Here is a 24,072-nt window from a genome sequence, read left to right as displayed (position 1 = left end):
ACTGGCAGTCCCAGACCAGCACTGTCACCCTGGCCATCAGTCACGCCACGCCACGCCACGCCACCCTTCGTCTGTGCCACTCTCTGCCCACGCCAGGGCCACGCACTACCCAGCGCAGACAGCCAGCGCAGCACCCCAAGGCGTCTGCGACCAGGAGGTTACGCACGGGTCACGCCAACACACACACACCCATTACACTTACACACACACAGAGAGACACACATCTCGGCCGATGGAGAGAGGCCAGGCTGCCGAGAGGGAGTTTGAAAGCAGCGGAGATTCTGTCGCAACATCAGGCTTAAGCAGGTTTAGTTTGGGGATAATATTTCCACGAGAGGAAATGAATGTTCGCCACGTGCTGCTGATAGCACTATGAGAACAAGAGAGAGAGAGAGAGAGAGAGAGAGCGAGAGAGAGAGAGAGAGAGTGTAAGTTTGTAGGGGCTGCTGGACAAATGAATGGTTGTCTAATTCAAGGCATTTTCAATGTGCTGATATTTTCTTTTGTCCACTCTCCCTGATCTCTCCTTTTGTTGACACTATCTGCGGCGATTGCATGGGGCAGTCGGGAGCAAAGGGCTCTCGGGGGTTTGCAGCTTTGCGGCTTTTGCGTGTGAACAAGCAGATCAGGGCCAAGAAAATGAGCCTCTTTCTTCCCTCCCGAAACCCGCAGGTCATGAGTCCAGCTCAGCCTAAGAACATAAGACACGGATAACCTATATTTACGCATTTTATTCCTTCAGCGGAGATTCCGCTAATCTCCCGCTCATACATTTCAGATCCACACAAATCTAAAGACCCCCAATAACGACCTTGACTTTAGTTATTCACCAACGTCGCTCAGTATCCCTGTTCGCTCAGCTCAGGCGAGCTTGTGCTTACGAACTTTGTATTTCTCATACATCTCCACAAAATGCTGGAGGTAATATTTTTATTTATTTATTTATTTATTTATTTTAAATGGAGTTGAGACGGCAGCTGTGTCTTCTTCACAAGGCAAACAGTCCAGCCTGGAGATGAAGCAGAAAAGCAACATTCTTTTGTAAACAGCCGCGTCAAAAATACCAATGAAGCCAAGCGTTTCCCACAGTTATGTGCCGCGAGCTCTTCACATAATCGCCCCCGGACATCGCTGCCAAGACGCTGAAGAGGACAGCGATGTGCAGGACAGCCTGCAGAGACGGTCAGTGGGACTGGACACAAACTGCAGCTAATGAGACGCTTCCTTCTTTTCCTCTCCTGAACAGACACACACACTGAACGGACACACACTGCTCTCTCCAGCAAGCCTGAGACGTGCGTACGGATGTCAGACAAAAACACATTGTGACCGGAGCGGTGAACCTGTTCTTCCCTATTCGGTAAGGATGGAAAAGGCGTGGTACACACACACACACACACACACACACACGTCTCACACACACACACACACACACACACGTACACACACACAGCGCGCACACACACACACACACACACACACACACACACACACACACACACACACACACACACACACACACACACACACACACACACCGCGCACGCACACACACACACACACACACACGTACACACACACACACGTACACACACACACACGCTTCTGTCACTTCTCTGCGAGCACAGGGTAGGGGGAGGGGTAAGACAAGAAGTGCTGGTCCCCGTTCCTATCTCTGGTTTCACACACACACACACACACACACACCACGTCCCTGGAGTGATGTTACATACATCCATGGGGAAAGGGAGGGGTGAGGACACACACACACACACCACAGTTGGAACAGAAGAGATTGGGAGGTGGAGCCTACCACCTCTGCCACACACACACACACACCGGCCCCCCCTCCCACCTCACGTGACCTAGGATGCTGTTCCAACCCACAGAGACCTGACACTGACACACACACACACACACAGAGAGAGATCAGAGAGCGTGGGTTGGGTGCTATTGCCCTCCACTGAGACTTAATTGACTGCAGCAGAAAGAGAGGGAAAGAGGGAGGGAGAGAGGGAGGAGAGAGAGGAAAGAAAGGAGACAGAGAGGGAAAGAGGGAGGAGAGAGAGGGAGGGAGGGAGGGAAGGATAGATAGATAGATAGATACTTTATTGATCCCCAGGGGAAATTCAAGAATGGGAATGGGTGGGAGAATGGGAACCCCTCTGTCTCATCCTTTCTTTCCTCCTTACCCTCTCTCGCTCCCTCTCTCTCTTCCCTTTTCTCTCTCCCTCTCTCCGTGCTGATCAATCCCCCCATTGTAGGCCACACAGCAGATTAGGAGCCAGTTAGTGGTGCTGAATAACCAGCTGGCACCATTAGCGCCTGTCTGTCAGTCCATCCGTCTGCCTGCCTGCCCGCCTGCTCACCCACTCGCTTGCCCGCTCCCTCATCCGCACACGCACCCACCCGCTCCGCACCTACACCCCCCCCCAACCACCCACCCATCCATCCTCCTGCCTGCCTGCCAGCCTGCTCACCCACCCGCTCCGCACCTACACCCCCCCCCCCCCCCACCCACCCACCCATCCATCCTCCTGCCTGCGCTGTATGAGGGGGAGAAATGGGCTTTTAACAGATCTCCATCTCTGCCAGCACAGACTGCCAGGGCTTCAGTCCAGTCCAGTCCAGCCTAGTCCTCCTCCACAGAGGTCAGCTAGTGCATCAGCTAGTGCTAGTACACAGAGCTACAGGGCCTCCATCAGTACGTTTACATAGCGATGCTAGCACACAGTGCTACAGGGCCTCTATCAGTACGTTTACATAGCGATGCTAGCACACAGAGCTACAGGGCCTCTATCAGTACATTTACTATGATGCGTCGCTGTTGTGTTAGACCGACCAAAACTGAACTTTTTAAATGCATGTAAACATGTTAGTCCTCCTCCTCTGCTAGTGCATCAGTGATGCTAACACACAGTGCTACAGGGTATATGATAACATGCTTCACACACTCCCCATAGTTACTGCGGCACTTGCCCAGACACTAGCAGGAGATGCTGGCCAGTTCAGAGCCAAAGCCAATCTAGAGTTGCCCGCTGTTACTATATATGGCGCGCGCACACACACACACACACACACACACACACACACACACACACACACTGTCCCTAAAGCATTAATTATTCTGTTTTGCACGAGCAGCACCAAGGCTAACTTATTTATTCAATTAAAATCATCCCATGGGAAAAATGTAGTGGTGTGATATTCACATCATAAACTACATTAGGTGCAGTCAGTTTCAACTCCCGCCAAGCTCTGGTTGGGTTGCCGTGGAGATTAAAACAGCGACATGTCGACTCCCACTCCTCAGTAGATTTGTTCCATCTGAAAGTGGGGTCAGTCTCCTGGAGGATAGTTAACACATCACTGAATTACTGGCGTCTCTTGTGTTTAGCGATTACGGAGACATCTTATTTTATGCGCTGCGATTTATTTTGACTCTCTCCTGCTATTTTAGCCAGTTCTGTGCCGTTCGGCTGGATCTTCCATGGCTACTGATTACATGGATTATGTTTGTGAATCTCGGGGGATTTAACTGTAATTAGGTCTAAAATAGTCCAAGTTTAAATCAACTGAACTTCAACTTAACTATTCCCATGGCCACAATTACCAACATGCTCACTCAATCCCTCTCTCTGTTTACGCTTCAAATAAACGGGTAGGCTAAAAACTAGATCTCGATGTAGCTTTGATCAAAAACAAGAAGCAGATTTCACCAATTATCCATGTGAATAATACATATGGTATGAAGAAGCATATTTTTTACAGTCTATGAAGCAAACATGGAAATAAAAAATGCCGTCTACAGAATTCACAAGGGAGCAAGTCTGGCTGGAGCTATGAGGGTGGAGCTATGAGGGTGGAGATGTGCTGTTCACCCCCCCCCCCCCCCCCCCCATGCATCCATGCACCCACACTGTAATGCAGAGAGAGCACTCACTCACCCACCCACCCAAGCACAGGTCGGTGAGAGGAGTCACCCACCTGCACTCCCACCCACCCACGCCACAAGTCAGTGAAAGCAATCGCCTACACTCCTCCATCCATCCATATTACAGGTCAGAGAGAGCTTGTGGAGATTGGTAGGTGGTTCCCATGTGGACATGTACATAATGTAGGACAAGAATACTGACACACACACACACACAGATGTCAGTCAACACACACACACATACACACACACAAGCCATCACAGTTGTGGTCGCGTCAAGGTCAATCTGGGTGTTTGAGAGGGGATGCTAGAGAGGAGACAGATGACAGACTCAGATGGCCGCTTAATCTGGAGAAAAACCAGCCTGCTGTGGCCCTGATGCGGCCATAATGTGGCCCTGATCCGGCCCTGATATGTGGGTTGTATCTGTGTGTTATGTACACAGGCTAATGTTCATCATTACCTGAGGCAGAATGAAAATGTCAAACTCTCCAAAACACGTTCTGCTATCAGCAGTGTTTGGAATAACGCCGTTTAAAAGAACGGCGTTAGGTAACGACGTTATTGTTTCAGTAACGGGGTAATCTAACTAATAACTTTTCCTGCCGTTACAACGCCGTTAACGTTACTGGACGTTACATGTGGTGCGTTACTATGCATTGATTGAATAAACTGTGTATTCCGAACACACCCCTGGCTCACAGCTAGTGAGGAGGTGGGTTAATAACGACGTAATTAAGCTAATTACGCCAGTGTTTTTACACACACACACACACACACACACACACACACCACGCAGCAGCTAAAATAGAGATTCGACAAAACAGCAGAGGTCTGGTACCCTCGAAATCCAGAGTTCTCGCGAGAGCACAATGGAATGGTCTCTGCGAGACACTCTGGCAAAGAGCAATGATGCACGTTACTTTTATCCCAACGTTCCGGGGAACCAGCTAAACTGATGAAGACAGTGCTGCAACATTGGTGGACAGTATACATTGGTCGTTTTGTTATCCAATTGCGTCAAAGTCCGAAATCATTCAGAGTAAACATGGTCTAGTTTTATCCAATTGCGTGCAGTGAGATTTTTAAATGCATGCTTGTTGCCGCCCCTCGAGTTGGGCCAGTACATTGCTCTTTGCCAGTTCCTTAATCTTTCTAGATTATCAGGGTCTGGATTTTCCAGGCTAGAGGTCTGGAGCAATCCGATGAAAAGTTGGCATTTTCAAGGTGGAGATATAAGCACTACTTCAAATTCATTGTGGTCAAAGGCAAGAACGTGCATGTAATGTGTACATTATGTCCAGGAGCGAAGACTTAGTCGACATCCGTTGTAAGCAACTCTAATTTAATGAAGCATCTCACACACGCATCTAAAGCTAGTGGCCAAAAACACTGATACCTCCACCACAGATGATAGCTCACCATCCACTAGCAAAGAAGGACTCGGAGCAAAGTCCTACAAGCAGCAAAAGCTAGATCTTTCTGCCTCACAACAAAAACCTATGACACAGGCTGAAGTCAACCGTAGGTCTGTCGATGTGCAATAGGCTATCTTGAATTTCCCCTTGGGGATCAATAAAGTATCTATAGTTATCTATCTATCTATCTATCTATCTATCTAATAAATATTGAAAGTTATGTAGCCTACAAACACCTGTCTGTTCTACTCATTTCAACTGGCTGCTCAGAACTGCTAAAAAAATCCAAATTCTTTGACATATAGCAACTTTGGTTTTTTAACAGTAACGCAATTAGTTACTTTCCCTGGTAACGAGTTACTCTTATCATAGAGTAATTCAGTTACTAACTCAGTTACTTTTTGGAACAAGTAGTGAGTAACTATAACTAATTACTTTTTTAAAGTAACATTCCCAACACTGGCTATCAGTAGTGCTGCCTGTGTACCAAAATGGAATTTGAGTTGGAGAAGCTGTTCTGTTTACATTTGTATTTTCTGATGTTGAGTTGACTGCCCCCATTCCATTCTAGAGATACTATAAAGAGGACACTCTGCAAAATGTCTGATGATGACACACCAAGCAAAGACCACCACCAGAAAAACAGAACTGATGGTTGCACACACACACACACACACACACACAAGCAGATGTCAGAGCACACAGGCATGTCTGTAGGATCCCAAACACACAGTGACTATTGTCTGAAATCTACTGTTTTAGGCGGTCACTATTAGACCACAGAGAACATATTACTGCCAGACATGTTCCCGGATGAAAGAGCGAAGAAGCATCTCCCATTCCAGTGTTTCCCATACATTGACTTATTTGTGGCAGCCCACCACAATATCAACATTGACCACCACACAATGATTTTCCAGGTTGTACTAAATTGTGCTTAAATCTGGTTAGCATCATAACCACGCTGTGCTAATTTGTTAAAAACGGTTGCATTCAAGTTAATTCTTCAAACCAACCACCACAGCCGTTGGGGCAACCCCGACCAGTAGGAACGGCTAAAGCCTTGGGTTAGGTGCCTTGAACCCCTCACTGCTCCCCAAGCGCCGCTGTTGTAGCAGCCAGCTCACTGCGCCGGGATTAGTGTGTGCTTCACCTCACTGTTTGCTGAGTGTGTTTCAGTAATTCACAGATTGGGATAAATGCAGAGACCAAATTTCCCTCACGGTATCAAAAGAGTATATATACTTATACAAGTATAAGTATAAGTATAAGTATATATACTCTTTTGATCCCGTGAGGGAAATTTGGTCTCTGCATTTATCCCAATCCGTGAATTAGTGAAACACACTCAGCACACAGTGAACACACAGTGAGGTGAAGCACACACTAATCCCGGCGTAGTGAGCTGCCTGCATCAACAGCGGCGCTCGGGGAACAGTGAGGGGTTAGGTGCCTTGCTCAAGGGCACTTCAGCCGTGCCTACTAGTCGGGGTTCGAACTGGCAACCCTCCGGTTACAGGTCCGAAGTGCTAACCAGTAGGCCACGACTGCCCCCAATTATACTTACACTTATACACACTGATACCCCCCCTTCCTTACCTCCATGGCCAGAGCGGCAGTCTGCTGGTCGTAGTGGTTGAGCAGGTTGGGCATGAAGGTGGTGTTGTAGGGCAGGTCCTGGCACATGCGCAGGCCGATGGGCTCGCAGGTGAAGGTGCTGTGGCTCTGCGCCGCGTCTAAGTGGATGGCACCACAGCTGGTGCTCAACAGCAGGACGCCAAGCACCAGCGCACCCAGCAGGCGTGGAGGTGTCGGTGCGGGCACGTGCATGGGCACCCATTCACGGCTGGTGCCATGTCCCCACGCGGGGCTACAGGGCACAGCTTGCCAGGGGGGCATCTCTGGGTCACGACCTGGGTAACCAGGTAACAAGAGGTCAGCTACTGCAGAGGTGTCGGACGTGTTGTCGTGGTGATGGGGTGGGGTGGGGTTAATCCTCTCGACATCCAGTGTCACCAGTATACCGGCGGGGCAGGGAGCTCAGACTCTCTGGGGTGGGACGCGAGGCTGCCAGCCCCCTCAGGGGGCCCTGCCTCCAGCTCATGGGGTCTCCAGGGAGCCTGACGGGGCCCCGGGTGGATCGAAGTCTGGCTGGCTGGCGTTCCCTCCCTCCCTCCGCTCCCTGCTGGCAGACCCGTCGCTCTCTTGGGTCAGTGCCCACTGCAGAGCTTTGATCAGCCGGCCAAACCACCCGGCGGCCTCTCCTCACATTCACGCTACGCCTCCTCTCCTCCGTCAGACGTAGGCAAACCCGCGCAGACGGCTACTGGTCTGACAAGGTAACTGTAGCACAGGTGCATTCACCCGTCCCTGCGAACACACCAGATTAAAACATTAAGTAAATCACTTACCCTGCCACTCAAATGGGTCTGTGTAGTAACAACTTCAGTATAGTTTCAGTAGTACAGCTCCAGAATGTTTCTTATTTACATGTATTCATTTATTTAGCAAATCTTTCCAAGCAAAACCATAAAGGAGCCTACACACTACAGGAGACGCAAGACATTTTAGTACTATGCATATTCCTTGCACAAAACCTTTCTCTACTACTTCAGCTTCAGGATAAGTAGCATGCATCCTCAACTGCCAATTAATATATGCATGAATTATATGTTCTACAACAGTAATGGGTTGTTAAGACTAAAGTCTGAGAGCACTCCTGGATATTCGGAGTCCTGGATAAGCATGCATGCACCCTTTACCTAGCAGCTTGAGTTCAGCATTTAAGGCACCTGGGTAAATACTAACGCAAAGGAAAAGATGTGACAAAAAGATGTATGTCAGTAGTTTCCATGAGTAAACTAGACGGCTATCTTCTCAGAACACATATTAGCCTACATGAGACATCGCACCTACGGGCAAACATGAAGCGATAAAATCCGAAGGTTTTCACTTTTCTTTCTTTTCATCAGCTATTTGCTTCTGTCATGCACGACAGCCCAGGTTGTTACACCGCATAAAATGAAATCGCCGGGGATAGGCTACTACCTTCTCTCCGAGATCAGCATTAAACCGAACACGCCCTTCTTACAATCCCATCCTTTTATGAGTCTTTCTTATGTCTAATAGGCTATGTTTAATGAGTTTTCAATCAAATAATCCCAAGTAACGCAAAACCATATCCCATCCCCCCTCGCCACACGTCTGTGTGAGCTTGATGGACCATCTAACGTGCAGCCGGAATTTCTCACACCGCTCCTGCAGCAGAACACCACTCGCAGCAAATTGACTGAAATGTAACCTAAGTACACGCTTCCTTGGAGACGCCGGTGCAGTGTAGAACATTATACAACAGGGATTAGGCTGCATCAACAAAGGTGGGGGTACATTTTAAAATTACACTACTTCTTCAGTTATACTAATTGAAAATATACATTTATATTAGGCTACCTTAACCAACAGGAAATTGCTAATTACAATGTTGCCATAAACCTCGCTGATGTAGCGTTACTAAAACCGGCACTCACAATTTCCACGAATGACACCAGCGACTTTACGTCTGAATGTTGACCTAACGAGTGCCATAAGGTAGCAAACTTAATTGATTTCATAAAACCAAATCTGTTCTTTTTAATTTGGGAAAGTGTTGATAGACCAATATCATGCGCACACCTTGCAGCAACACTTAAAATGTTATTTGAAATACAAAAAAGAAGGAAACTTCACCTTTTACTGGCTGGTGTGCTGGAGACGTGACTTGCTCACTCTGCTACTGTGTTTGCCGCTGTTGCTCTGGCAAAATAAGCCCAGTCCCCTTGTCTGATTCCTTTCTGCAGGTCCCGTTTATTTTTCCTTCGCATACGATCGCTCAGTGCAAGTCTGCTGGTCCCTGCAAGCCTTCCAAATGCATTAAACGCATTAAAAACAACTCTACACGTTGGTTTACGGAGATACGAAGAGCCAAGTGCCCACCCGACCCAGGCAGGAACAGACGCACATGAACGGTAACAGCCGAGTGGAGGAGGTAGTTGCTTTGCATATTCCCAACCGAAACTCCCCCTCCCGTTCTGATACGCCCCACCTTCTGCCCACGGCGCATGTCTGCGGGAGAGAAAGGATGCGCACCGCGATTTGTGCGTTATATTCCATATGTAAAATAAAATCAATTTGAAGCCTACTTGCCATAGGATCTGACTGACAGGTGTGTGCTTGTTATTATTGGAACTGTTAAGTAATACGCAGAATGCGGGCGTCTTGAACAAACAGATACATTAACTCGCACTTGTAGGCTACAATTTGATTTGTAAGATTGTTTACGTTAGTATTATAATGAAACGTCAACAATTTGTTTTATTTAATACAATTTCACATTATAGTGAATTTCCATTTCCAAAACTTTAACTTGTAACAACTGTGTTTATCATAATTTTCTTTTGATGATGATTGTTCACCAAGTTAACAAGTACAGTATGATCAAATAGAAACAAATTATTCCTGGACACAAGTTACTATCCGTTACCATCCAAAATATGCCAAACACATGACAGGATTCATGAATATGCCAAGGTTGCTCCACATTTCAAATAAGGAATTAGAAAAAAACTGTATATTTCACTGTATGGGCACTAGGGCGGGCACTGATACAATACAGTATTAGTAGCCTATTACCATACATACACACACAGTGACAGAAAACACAGACAAATGTATATAATTCATAAAACAGCAGCAGAGATAGGAAGCCTTTATAAGTCCAGACTGGAAGGATGGGGGAGACAATGGGCCAGGACTAATGAAGTGAAACAGGTCAGCGTGACAATGCCAGAGGAAAGAATAGGGCCGGAACCAGAGTGGAACGGACCAGACTGACACCACACCAAACTCAACTCCAGCACTGCGCTGGCATAATGTGTGGCATTATAGCATAGCTATCGACCGCTAACGGTAGAGTTAGTGCGGCGTTACAGCTGGCTTTATCACACACACAGGACCAGACCAGAGAGGCGCAAAATCAGTCAGGAGGCAGGAACAGCAAAGACAATGACTAAACCATGCACTGAAATATAATTGAGTTAGAAGAAAAGGCGTTTACTATATGCCCTAGCTTTAAATAAAGGGTTTTTAACTTATTTTCCTTGGCTCAGTGCGAGAGTTGCCTGAAGTGCTGAATTGTGCCTGAATTGTGCTACCACAATTTTATAATTGAGTTAGATTTGACACAATTTACACACACAAAAAAACACTGAACCATATACTAATCACTAAAGCATTCCCATCATACAGTAGAAGATGAAATACCCCTATACAGAAAAGTAGTATTTCATTACCACAATTCTGTCTGGAAATGAAGTGCCTAAATAAATGTATATATTTGCAACAAAACATTACCAAATAAACTATTTTGTATTCTTTATTTTAAAATATGGGCACTTTTTTTCTTGCCCACTGAAGCAAAATCAGATTTCAGAATACAGTACTTAATTTTCAGATATTTAACATATAAAATCACAATACAAAAACTTAAATGAAATGCACGGTCTTCATAAAATACACATGTAATTATGTTGATTTCCTTCAGTTATGTCCAGAGGGCACCCAAAAGGCTCTCGGGTGGCCTTGCGCAGACAGTGTATGGTAGGGCGTGGAGTGTATGGGAGGGCATTAAGTTCCCTGGCCTGGAGAAATCCCTTTGTTTTGACAGTCAGTCGCATCCTTATGTCAATATTTATTTTGGCCTTTCAGCGCTTAAGGATTAACATGGGAGGGCTAGATTGGAAAAGCTTGCCTAAAACCCTCCACCTCCAACCCCCAAAGCTGGTCCGCGTCCCCCCCCCCCCCCCCCGTCCCCCTCTCTCTTCCCCACATCACCACTGATGTGCAGGGCTGATTTAATGCACTTTAGACCTCAGGAGGCAAGGCTGGCCATGTGGAGAGCTGTCAGACAAACAGCTGTCCATTAACTTAAGAAATGTTTCAGAACAGTGGAGGGTTTTCACATCAACAGTAAATTGGGTAGTTTATGGAATCTTGAGCTCTGTGTACTGCATAATACTTTACCCCTTTACTGAGAGGCAGGTATGCTTCTGCTGTGTAATATGACATATCTTGTCCCAGCATATTAATACAAAACTGCTGTTATAATAAACATTTCTTCTACAGATAAAAAATATTTCATAAAATGTTTAAAATGTGACGGGACACATGATGGCACTTCTGAGACAGTAGGAGAACCTGCCTCAGCACTGAGATTATAAACACCTCATACAAGGATGGTAGTCCAGGATGGTGTGGAGCAGTCAGGATTAGTGTGCTCATCATCATCATCATCCCACTCCTGCTGTGAGAGACAAAATAAAAAATGTTTTGCTGCTCTTACAATGTTACTGTTACTACACTGTATATACTGTATTTATTCTGCTCTTAACTGTTAATACACTGCACATATCCTTACTCTAAATCATACCACTTGCTTAACTGTACACTACTGTCTACATGGCACTATATGTCATATACTGTTTACACTGCACTACCTGTCACTACCAAACTACTGTTTACTTTTTTTTCTGATTTCTTGCACTTCTGGTTAGATGCTAACTGCATGTTGTTGTCTCTGTACTTGTACTCTACAATGACAATACAGTTCAATCTAATCTAATCTAAAATGTGTTATAGGCATACCAGATTTTTGTTAATAGAGTATGCTATAAATTGAAGGTCTGCACACATAGATACTATGGGACCATTTTATTTGACCTCTGCCTCTTCAAGCATCCATGATTGCATAATCAGACACATCAAGCTTTGTACACATGCTCTGACACTGGCCTCAGTGACCAACACACAGTGGTTCCTAACACACTGAAACTATCAAGCAGGTGTTAAAGGTTAGCACTAATTGTGTGTGTTTGTGCTAAATAACACACGAGTCTCACCCCATTGTCCAGGGTCGTTGTCTATGCCTGGGCGGTGGTCCCTTCTGGCCTTCTGCTGGGTGTGAAAGCCTCCGCCTCATCCCCATACTGGTCAGGAGGAAGAGATTACATTAGGACACTATTCCGCTCAGCCATTAAGGTGTGTGTGTGTGTGTGTGTGAGGATGCTATTCCACCCAGCCATCAAGGCCTTGTGTGTGTGTGTGTATATGAGTGCGTGTGCGCGTGTATGTCTGAGTACACCATTCCACCTGGTGTGTGAGTGTGAGTGCATGTGTGTGTGTGTGGACATTATTCTGCCAATCCATTAAGGCCTTGTGTGTGTGTGTGTGTGTGGACACCATTCCATCCAGCCATATAGGTCTTGTATGTATGTGTGTGTGTGTGTGTGTGTGTATGTATATATGAGAGAGAGGGGCTACATCCACATTATTACATTATTGTTTGAATCTGACATTTGTTACAATTTAGTCTCATCTACACTACTAAGGTGTTTCTGAGCTGCTGAAACAGAATGATTTCAAAACGCTGTCGGCCCCATATTCATTTGAAAACTCTGGCTTTGCATTTTAATGCAGACATCTGATGTTTCCCTTCCTGATCGGACCTGGTCAGTCCGATGTTTCCTGACTCTGCATGACTCAATAGGACTTCCACTACAAGCCAGCCAGCAGGGAATGCAACATGAGCTGCTTTCAGACACAACCTCCGCAGTATATGCGGATCTTTGTCAAACAGAGGTCCGGCCCTCGGATGATTCAGATATGATTAACCTGCGGACATTATGTGTGAACGACACCAACGCACATGAACTGAGTCTCCGAATGTTCTTCGCTTCGTACAGACACAAGCTCATTTACATGATGTCCGTCGGAAATACTAAGAGGGGAGTAGTGTAAGAGCCGGCTAAGTTCGGAATTCCAAATAGCCTGTTATGTTGTTCAGATATAGGGTCCAACTGCTTGACATCCGCAGAACATGCGGACTTACACGTAGGTCTGAAAGCAGCTATGGAGACCGGAATATAACCTTTACTGGCCTTTAGTTGCATCTGTACTGCACTTAAATTCTGCATTTTACAACGTTGACGATTGCATGAGTGTGTGTGTTTGGGGGCGGGGAGTACTGTATGCGTGTATCACACAGTGGTCAGTGAAACTGGCCGAGAGGTTACAGGTGTTAGAAGTGTAATAGAGCTGGATGCTCCATCAGAGTCCAGAGCTGAGGTGCTCTGCTGTGCCTGTAGTATGTGAGTGTCATGCGTAGGCTTACCTGTAATTTGTAGGTACAAGCAGTGAAGTGTGTGTGTGTGTGTGTGTGTGTGTGTGTGTGTGTCACCCGATGGCTTATCTGTAGTCTGTAGTTGCAAGTGCATGACGAAGGGCGTGTGTGTGTGTGTTGAAGGTACAGGCGAAGATACATTCCACAGAGATGTGGGTGTATATGTGAGTGAGAGACTGACATAGACGTGTGTGTGTGTGTGTGTGTGTGTGTGTGTTGAAGGTACAGGCGCAGATACATTCCACAGAGATGTGGGTGTATATGTGAGTGAGAGACTGACATAGACGTGTGTGTGTGTGTGTGTGTGTGTGTGTGTGTGTGTGTGTGTGTGTGTGTGTGTGTGTATACACACCATACCTGTAGTCTGTATATGCGAGCGCAGGGCCCAATGCCTCCGAGGGTCAGTCCGATGACGAAGCACCAGACGGACAAGGCGACCTCCAGGGCCGCCAGGAACAGCATGGGAAACCAGAGGGCCATCGTGGTGTCCTGCAACAGGAGACGAGGACGGATGAGCACAGGCGAGGCAGCAAGACAAGCCATTCATCAAAACCATTACACACACGGATTATCACCTGAACTCAAGGAGCACACACACACACACACAATCTCTGGGTTTGACCTTCTGCTCTCCTCTGGTGTCCTCTAATATCTCTCTTTTCTCCACTCCCTCTATCCCTCTTTCTTTCTGTGCTTCTGTCTTTCCCTCTCCCTCCCTCGCTCGCTCGCGCGCTCTCTCTCTCACACACACACACACACACACAGGATATCAATTTGTACTAACAGCCATCCTTGAGTGATCAATCAAATGCTAATTGCAACAAACCAAGCTAATAACGCTTGAAGACGCACTGTGCATCTCAATAGTGCTTGTTTAGTCTGGGACTGAGGTCATTACCTCTGCTTGTGCCAAAACCTTTAACCACAGATGTGTGTGTGTGTGTGTGTGTGTGTGTGTGTGTGTGTGTGTGTGTGTGTGTGTGTGCGTGTGCGCGTGTTGAAGGTACAGTCGAAGGTGGGTGTACTGTATGTGGAAGGTGGGTGTGTATGTGAGTGAGAGACTGACATAGACATGTGTGCGTGTCGAAGGCACAGTTGAAGGTACAGTCCACAGAGATGTGTGGGTGTGTATGTGAGTGAGAGACTGACATAGGCGGACAAAGTACACAGCTTCATTACTTGAGTAAAAGTACAGATACCCTTTGCTAAATTTTACTCAAGTACAAGTAAAAGTACAACAGTCAGATGTCTACTTAAGTAAAAATACTAAAGTACTTGTTTTTAAAAGTACTTGAGTATCAAGAGTACAAGAGTACATTTTCTAAATATTGCATTACTACTGCCTACAGTGCTTACATTTATGTACAGAAACATCCTACATGGAGTTATGAAACAATTTAATGTTAATACCTTGGAGAATGTAAAAGGAATTGAAAGTAAAATCAAGTCATTTTCATTTTTTTACCATGTTGCCAGGGATGGGCAGTATTTCTAATACATGTATTTCAAATACGTATTTCAAATACAAAATACTATTTTGTAATGGAAACACTTGAAGCAAAAACGATCATTAACTTGTTCAGAAAATTGAAATAGTCTGGCGAGGTGGGGCCACAGCTTGGCACATTCCCGGGATGGACCTGCTGCGTCTTCAACCATTGTTTCGTCCATGGTTTCGTCTCTTATCTAAATCTAACCATGGAGTTGACTTTGGCGGAAAGCTGAAGGTGATTGCTGATGTCCCAATCAGTGGCGCCTGCACAATCCAATCACTTTTGAGAGGGAAACAACAAATTGAGGGTTTCCGAGATTTTTCTTTTTTCCTTTTTTTTTTTTGAAATAGTAATGGATACTCACGGTTATGGATAGAAATGTAGTGGAGTAAAGAGTACACTATTTGCCTCTCAAATGTACTTGAGTAAAGTCATGAGTACTCCCCAAAAATGATACTCGTGTAAAGTACAGATCCCTCAAAACTGTACTCAAGTACTGTACTCAAGTAAATGTACCCCGTTACTGTCCGGCTCTGGAGACTGACATAGACGTGTGTGTGTGTGTGTGTGTGTGTGTGTGTGTGTGTGTGTGTGTGTGTGTGTGTGTGTGTGTGTGTCGAGGGCACAGTTAAAGGTACAGTCCACAGAGGTGTGTGTGTGTGTGTGTGTGTGTGTTTTGAGAGACTCACATAGATGCGTGTGGTGTCGAAGGGGCATTCCACAAAGATGGGTGTGCGGGCGTTGATTGGCACCTCGCTGGCGTTCTTGCAGCCCTTCATCAGTCCAGCTCCGTCTCCTGACACAGTCACACTGATGGCTATCAGCAGCCCCACGCAACACGCCGCAGACAGCAGCGCATTCAGCAGAGAGCTGACCACCAGACCTATGTGCTACAAGACGCAGCAGACATCAATGACCGCACGCACGCACGCACGCATCACATACAGCAGCACCTTCAACAGAGAGCTGACCACAAAACCTATGTGCTACAGGACGCAGCAGACTTCAATGACAACACACACACGCGCGCACACACACACGCGCACACAGCAAGCCGCAAGACAGCAGCGCATTCAGCAGAGCTCACCACCAGACCTATGTGCTAGAGGAGGCAGTAGAGGTCAGCAACCACCTTAAAACAACTACACACACACACACACACACACACACACTCCTTTTTGTATGGGATGACATTTACTTATGTATTCTATATTCGTATCAGACTCATTCTAAAGACTACCGATATCTACGGCCCTTATTTATTACACTGACACCCAAATCAATTATTGCATTGCTTACTCTTCATTGCTCTGAAACAATAACAGAGCAAAAGTTCAGTAACACCAACAACGCCACTCGATCAGGAATATATTATTTATTTCAAAATGTGTGATTTGTAAAGAAATATCAAAAGGGCTTACCAGTTTCCGAACTGGCACATTTCTTGACACCAATATCGCGATGATTCCAGAGGCGATGCTCTAGAACATGGAGAAGGCAACGATATGGGGGAAATTATTCTTTCCATGGTTGTTTTTAGTTTAATTGACAAAAGTCCTACTATCCATTCAAAAACATAAACGGTCCCCTTGTTTCTCTCATCAAACTCATAACTAGATCTGATGCCAATCTCACAGGTGTAACGGTGGTGTTAGCGATGTGGGCTATAATAACTTCACTCACCAGCAGTGCTGAGGTCACGGATATGATGTTGGCTGCCGTGAATTCTGTGGTGATCTCGTTGTTGGGTTTGGAAATGTGCCGCAGGACGCTGCCATGCACGATGGCTCCCAGGATGAAGTTGATGTGGCCGACCAGGATGAGAATGAGCCCCTTCTTCATGAGCCAACCCGGCCCCTTCTCTTTATCTGCCCCAGGATTAAGAAAAACGTATTCCCCTTTACGGATACCTAGCCAACGTGTAGGCCAAGCCAAGCCAAACCAAGCCTACATAGTGTTGTTTATAGCGGTTAGGTGTTATAGAGCCGCAACAACAACAGGCCTGCTACAAATGTTGATTTCAGCATCTTTAGAATAAAAAAGATGTTGAAATCAAGGCTATTTTAGGCATTTTTTTAAAATAATTTAAGCAGATCTAATGTTACATATTAATAAGAACTATTTAATAATAGAGCTCAGAATAATTAATCAGAGTATCTGCCAAGGCGAAAGGCCGTAGTTGAATGAAGAAAGAAACGTAGGCTAGGGCAAGATACTTTTACACTGCAAAATAAACCACACTTTCAATGCAAATCATCCAGTCCGGTTTAACACTTACCAAAGCCACACATGCCTAAAACGTACTTAAATCACCGCAGGGCTGTTCAATGTGTTGGGTGTAACTTGTAATCCCATAAAAAACTTCATTAAAATCTGTACGTGTTTGCCTCCTTCCTTCCTAGAGTTACCATCCGTGTGACGTCATTTTTTTTACCTGTGAGCCGGAAGTGGGCGGTAGCATCGAAACAAAGGTCATTCTATGTTAATAATACATACCCTCGTTTTCGGTCTGGTCCTAGCCTTCATAGGCTACAACCAAGTGTTTCTCATTCATCAGCATTCACAAGCTTTTGGCCAATTTTACAGTGAAGCTTCCATTAATTGCAGTAATTATGTGTGATTTATCTGATGACACCGATCAAAAGGGATATTACCAGACTATTAGGCTATGTAAAGAGATCAGAGTACAGCCTCACCAAACCATGCAGAGATCGCTTTTGAGAAAAACAGGAAGAGCAAAAATTAACAGATTTCTTAAAAGCATGTTATTATAGCCTAGTTGGTGCATGTTCCTGGTGGTGAACTGGAAAGAGTAGGCTACTATGGCCATAAAGAGAAGGATAGGACAGCCTGTGTCTGTTAGTGATACTGTTGCTACCTGACTTGGAGCAAACACCCAGGAATGGATTCGTGCAAGATTAGGACCGGTCATGGACTAAATGAGGGCCAGCATTGGGCCATATCAGGACCAGCATTCGGCCAGAGCAAGGCCAGCATTGGTCCAGAACAAGGTTAGCATTGGGCCATATCAGGACCAGCATTGGGCCAGAGCAAGGTCAGCATTGGACCATATCAGGACCAGCATTGGGCCATATCAGGACCAGCATTGGGCCATATCCGGACCAGCATTGGGCCAGAGCAAAGCCAGATGAGGACCAGATTTGCACAGTCAACTGTATACCTGAAACCCTGAGAGATTCATGTGTATTTTAGTGGCAAACACACAAGCACAGACAGAGTGAATCCTTTCAGCCGACTTTCTCAAGTAACTGTAAACACCACGCATCTTGCACACCAGAAAATGGGGAAAAAAAGTGAAACTTCAGTATTATTTCTTGCTTGTTTTGCATAATTAATTCCAAAGTGCTGACATGCTCACTGAGCGTGACTTTGAACTTTGACAGCGTAAATCCCAGCAGGTTTACATTCCTCATTGTTTGGCTTCTCCGCTTTTCTCCCCAGTAGAGGTTAACACCAGCTAATGAGAAGATGAATATGCAGTAAGTGGCATAAATCTGCTGAAAACAGAGATGTTCATGAATAAGCAGACTGCCATTCCCCCAGTGTAAAGTTGCACACATGTTTGCATGCTTATGTGTGTATGAAACTGTGTGTGTGTGTATAAGTGCTGTTTTGTTGCTTTTTTCATGTGAGTGTGCATGTCTCTTTATGTGAGGACAAGCATGTGCTCATAAATATCAATCTTAAGTGTGTGTGTGTGTGTGTTTGTGCAGAAAATGCACTTTGCATATTAGTCTGTTTCTGTATGCATGTGTAAGTATGCATATGCATGCATGTCTATGTGTGCCTGTTTTCATGTATATATGTGTGTGTGTGTATGCACGTACACCTGCCTGTGGGTCTGTTTTTGTACATGTGTGTAAAATCCTGAGGACAGCTGTCTTTCTGTGGTACCTCCTCTTCGTGCTTGACATAAGACTAGGTCTGACACACACACACACACTATCTCTCACACACACAGATTCTTTCCCTGTCTCTCTCTTTCTCATACACACACACAGATCCTATCTCTCGTCCACTCTCTTTCTCTCTATGTCTCTCTCTCACACACACACACACACACACACACGCACACACACACGCATGCCTACATCTGGGGATGGTTAAATTACACTGCGTTCCCTGTCCATGGCTGACACTCCCTGGCCCTCCCTCTCACTGGTAAAGTAATATGTCCTGTATGGAGAAGGGAGATGGATCACTCCCTGCCGTGAACATAGCGGAGATGCCCGTTTAGATTACCAATAGACCGCCGCCAACTGCTGTTTGTCTGTGAGATCCTGTCTGCAGGCATGGTTAGCTGTTGGTTACTGTGGGTTGAGCAGAGGTCCAGTGTTTGTCCAGAGCTAATCTTTACATAGATAAGAGGTGTATGAGGGAGGGGTTGAGGCATCCAAAGTCCCAAAGCGCACACACACACACACACACACACACACACTCACAACACGCATGAAAGTGAAACAGATAGAGGAACAATTGAAGAACAGGCGAGGTTCCAATATATACATATGCAAACATTACTAACGGTCAGCCACAAGTCCATGCCTCAAGTGATAGAGAGAGGCTATCTGACAGACTAAAAATATTGCGCAATATCTTCAAACAATAGATTGGTGTAGGAGTCTCCAGTCAGACCGAAGTGGAAATGGAAGTCAAACAGTTTGGGCAAGGCACAGACAAACTAAAACAACAACAGCAGATGCAATCACCAAACCATGAGCCATATCACAAATGAAGATTCATGCAACTTAAGATAACACAAAACCAAAATACAGTAAATTAATGCTTTTTGGGGTCTTTAGACAGCCACAAGTCCATGTGAGAATCGAGATGATAAGAGCTACTGACAAACAAACAGCAGTATGTAGGCCTATCATCTCGGACTTGGAACGGCAGTGAGGAGACACAGTATAGGTCACAGAGTGCAACGACTGAATTATTTAGGAGCAGCAACACTATGAATTATAAACTCCTTTGATGGGAGTTTGGTCTTTTTTTCTTCTGGTGCAGTGTTTTTATAACACTCTTTTTGTTTGTTTTTTATTCCTTATTTTTAACATTAAGTCTAAGGGTCACATGTGTTCACTGTCACTGCTCAAATGACTCATCACATAGACATTACTATACAGAGTGTTCATAGTCATCACCACCCCAGCAAAGTTTGAACATGATTTAATGTCCCTTGCGCTGAGCACACCAATATATGAGTCACATTTGTGTGTGTGTGTGTGTGTGTGTGTGTGTGTGTGTGTGTGTGATTAACATCCCTTCCCTAAGACATAATGGCAGCAGCTTCTGAAACGCATCCAGCCCAGAACCAGAACCAGACCTCCTCTGGCCTCCATTTTGTTTCTTCACAGAGTGATCTGCACACACGGAGTGATCTGCGTCAGATAGATCTGAACATGGAGTGATCTGCGTCAGATAGATCTGAACACTGAGGCGATGGTCAAGAGGATAGATCTGAACACTGAGGCGATGGGCAAGAGGATAGATCTGAACACTGCAGGCGATGGTCAAGAGTATCACTTGAGTCAGATAGCTCTGAACACTGCAGGTGATGGTCAAAAGTAGCACTTGAGGTAGCACTTGAGTCGAATAGATCTGAACTCTGAGGCGATGGTCAAGAGTATCACTTGAGTCCAACAGTCCGACAGCTGCACTGTGGTGATGGTCTCTGACAGGGAAGAGACACACAAACAGGAAGTCAAATGGCACTAATTAGGTGAAGCCTGGCTCTGCTGTCCAGTTCAGCAGATTTACCCACTGATGTGTTCACCACATGAAGGGGGTGGGTGGTATAGAATTGATGGTTTGTGTGTGTATGTGTGTGTGTGTGTTTGCAAGCAAGTGTGGGGGGTGTTTTATATCTGCCGCATGTGTGTTGGGCTGGGGGGAGGAGAAATTCTGCACCTACATTTTTGTCAGGGTCAATGGGTGCTTACAGTTATACCGCTCTCTCTCTAGACACACACACACACACACACACACACACACACACACACACACACAATACATAATGTAATGTTAGAAAGACTGCGAGTTTGCAGTATTGTCTGACTGGCCAACACATCTCCCATTACCATCCGTGTGTAACTCATCCTCCGTGTGTTGGGAATACTGCAGCTCTGTGTCATCGTGTTTGCTCTTTGGTTTGCCTGGTAAGTGAGTCAGAGTGGAGTCGTCAGCGCTGCTGGAACTCTATAGTTATCGACGGATATTGACAGCTCGCTCCTACTGACACATAATCAGGATCATGTGTTCTGCTTGCTCAACACTCAACAGCTCATTCCTGCATGCATGGAGTTTCACTCCTCCAGAAACAGCTGTGATGAACACACACACTCACACTCACACACACACGCACACACACACACACACTACCGTGAGGAACACAAATTGTCACACCCAACAGCTTGGGAGGAGAGTTGCTAATCTCAGCTGCCTCACTCAGGTTCACTGGGTATAGGTGGTAAATGGGCGCCCTCTGGTGGTGATATTACTACACAGCAGAGTCTCCTCAATTATTCTCTCTTGACCAAGAAGTAGACTAGTCACTGTTGAATAGTGTTAAGGCTGAATATTGTAGTTTTTTTTTTTCTTCAAAAATGTAGCTTTACAGCTGATTTTATACATTAAAAATAGATGTTGATTGTTTAAACTGCATATATGATGGAACAAACTTGTGACTTGCTTAAATAAGTAAAAATGGTCTGTGGTATAGGCCTGTAGTATAGTACTGACAGTACTATAGTACTGTCACATTATTGCAAGTAGTGTGACAAATTTAACCAATGTTGTGCAGCTGTAGCAACACTGAGAGACATGGACATTTAAAGATTCGGAACGGCAGCACAACGGTAATTTATTCAGTGGAGTGGCAGTATAAAAATTGCATTTGCTGCGGTGCATGAGTGATGACTTTCCTTCAGAAGGCTGGAGGATTTATTGTTATGAAACAGCGCCCGTCTTTGTGTAAGTGCCTCTCTCTCTCTCTCTCAGAGCTCTCAGATGTCCCTCTTAGTTTGAGTTGAAATATTAGCTCTGACTGAATGAGCACATGCCATGGACCTCACACACCGTCCCGACACAATCCGACTCTGAGACGGTTCTGGCCCAGAGCAGGAGTAGATGAGGTCCGTATCCGAAGCAGAACCAGAACTGCGCCAGAATCAGCTGGTCTCTGCAAGGTGCTGTTAGAAATTTTAGGAGAAATGTATTAACCATGGGAGCCAGGCTGAATTTACCCCCTGTTAAGGCCTCAATTAAGCCACAACAAAGATAATGGAAGTGAGGCGTGCGTAGCATACAGGTTTATGAAGGTTTATTTACTTAGATTCAAAAGTGGGTTGGACAGGAGCAGGTCAGTAGTCAGTGGTGTTGTTGGTGTGTTGTAAATGAGGGAGATCTGCTGTGTGTGTTGTAATGAGGGAGATCTGCTGTGTGTGTGTTGCATGTTCAGAAGGCAAAAAAGTCTCATGATGTCACGGAGCAGCCGCCTTTAAAAGCCTGTGGCGTGCACACCTGCGTGCCGGCATACTGCAGCAGTCCTAAGGAGCCGGCCACTCCCACAAGCGCACCTGAACAGGGGAGACAAACAAGAAACAAAGAACTGGCCTAGCGAGCCGTCACAAGCCCGCACACAAAATTTGAGTTTGGGAATTCAGTCTGGGGGGTATTCCAAGTATGTGGTTTAGTTATAAACCTGGGTAAGTTAACTCAGAGTAAGTGGCCAAACCTCCTACAACAAGAGCCCTATGGAATTGTTTTGTTAGCTCTTCTATAAGGACGTTTACCACCTACTCTGATTTAACTTACCCAGGTTTGTCACTAAACCATGTACTTGGAATACCCCCTTGGAGTCGCTCCATTGAGAAGTCTCTATGCTCGAACAAGCTGTGTTCGGGCCAATCAAATCATTTGGGCTACAGCAAGCTGGAAAATTAAGCTATTAGCCCAACTTAGAAATAATGATGTTGGTAATAATGTTTTGTCATTAAGGTGTGGTCATTAAAGTCTGTAGGGGCATTCTCAATTAGTGCAGGACTCAATTAGTGCAGGACTCTTACTTATGCATTTAGCTGACATTTTTATAAAGTGACACACAGATACCAATTGCTGGGGCCAGTTTCCCTGGAGAGCAGCTCTTGGGGTTTAGTGCCTTGCTCAGGGGCAGAGTGGCAGCCAGGAATCGAACGCCTGGCCTTTTGTGACTAGCCAAGTTCCTAAGCCATTACACTACCACAGGCTCTTGGAATCACCCTAGAAAGCCGGCAGTTTAGGAGACTGTAACCGATAGTTTTTGTAACCGGGTTCCGAATTGGGGATGAGCTGTTAGAGGGACTGTGTGTGCAGCACAAAACAAGGAAGTATTTGTAAATTCCACAGAGCCTTTATAGTCTCGCCACAGAAAAATAATAATAATATAAAAAAAATATATTTCCCTACAGCCACAGATGAGATGAACCCAGATTGTCCTCTGTACCTACACTACAAAAATTACATCTTACCAAGTGTTCTTATATTAAGATAAAAAGTTATTTAGTATACTTACATACTTACTTTGAGCTTTCTATTAAGATTATTTGACTTAAAATAATTAAAAATCTTATTAAATTAAGACATAAAAACAAGTACATTTATCTGCCAGTGGATTAAGTAAATGTATCTTAATTCAAGGACAGAGTCTTAAATGTAGTACCACGGTTGAGGCAGTCTGCCATGATATAGGGCTGAGCGAGGCTGGGGAGTTGGGTAAGACCGGATGCTCCAGCAGGATTCTGACTCAGTGTGGTCAGCTGGGTCTGCTCATCGTTACGGCCCGCCCCGCCGCCATCCACCGCAGCGAATCATCTGAACCACTTAGCATCTAGAGCACATTCTGGCCTTTTACTCTGACATTGACAGATAGAGCATGGCAAGGCATGGCTGAGAAAATGCATTTGCAGCGTAGCATAGTGGCTAAGGAGCTGGGCTAGCACACAGTAGCTGGAA

General features: G+C 45.5%; 1 protein-coding gene and 1 pseudogene across 2 annotated transcripts; both read right to left on the bottom strand.

Annotated features, from left to right (window-relative positions):
• LOC121692724 overlaps positions 1-9,350 on the bottom strand; it is a 23,526-nt pseudogene extending 14,176 nt beyond the window's left edge.
• Positions 9,351-10,749: 1,399 nt separating this feature from the next.
• LOC121692930 (keratinocyte-associated protein 3) lies at positions 10,750-17,501 on the bottom strand. 2 transcript variants are annotated; one of them, XM_042071980.1, is made up of 7 exons: positions 17,336-17,501; positions 16,741-16,925; positions 16,479-16,538; positions 15,747-15,947; positions 13,922-14,053; positions 12,285-12,371; positions 10,750-11,689 (listed from the first exon to the last, which is right to left on the bottom strand). In XM_042071980.1, the coding sequence occupies exons 1-6, from the start codon at positions 17,346-17,348 to the stop codon at positions 12,306-12,308; spliced, it is 657 nt and encodes a 218-aa protein (XP_041927914.1). In that variant the 5' UTR covers positions 17,349-17,501; the 3' UTR covers positions 10,750-11,689; positions 12,285-12,305. The 2 variants fall into 2 exon arrangements, with proteins under 2 accessions (XP_041927914.1, XP_041927915.1); XM_042071981.1 differs by having other exon boundaries at positions 10,750-11,686.
• Positions 17,502-24,072: the final 6,571 nt, after the last annotated feature.

The sequence above is a fragment of the Alosa sapidissima genome, chromosome 19 (genome assembly GCF_018492685.1).
Source record: "Alosa sapidissima isolate fAloSap1 chromosome 19, fAloSap1.pri, whole genome shotgun sequence".
NCBI lineage: Eukaryota > Metazoa > Chordata > Actinopteri > Clupeiformes > Clupeidae > Alosa > Alosa sapidissima.
The sequence above is the reverse complement of the archived record's forward strand: the minus strand, read 5'-3'. Positions and strand labels throughout refer to the sequence as shown.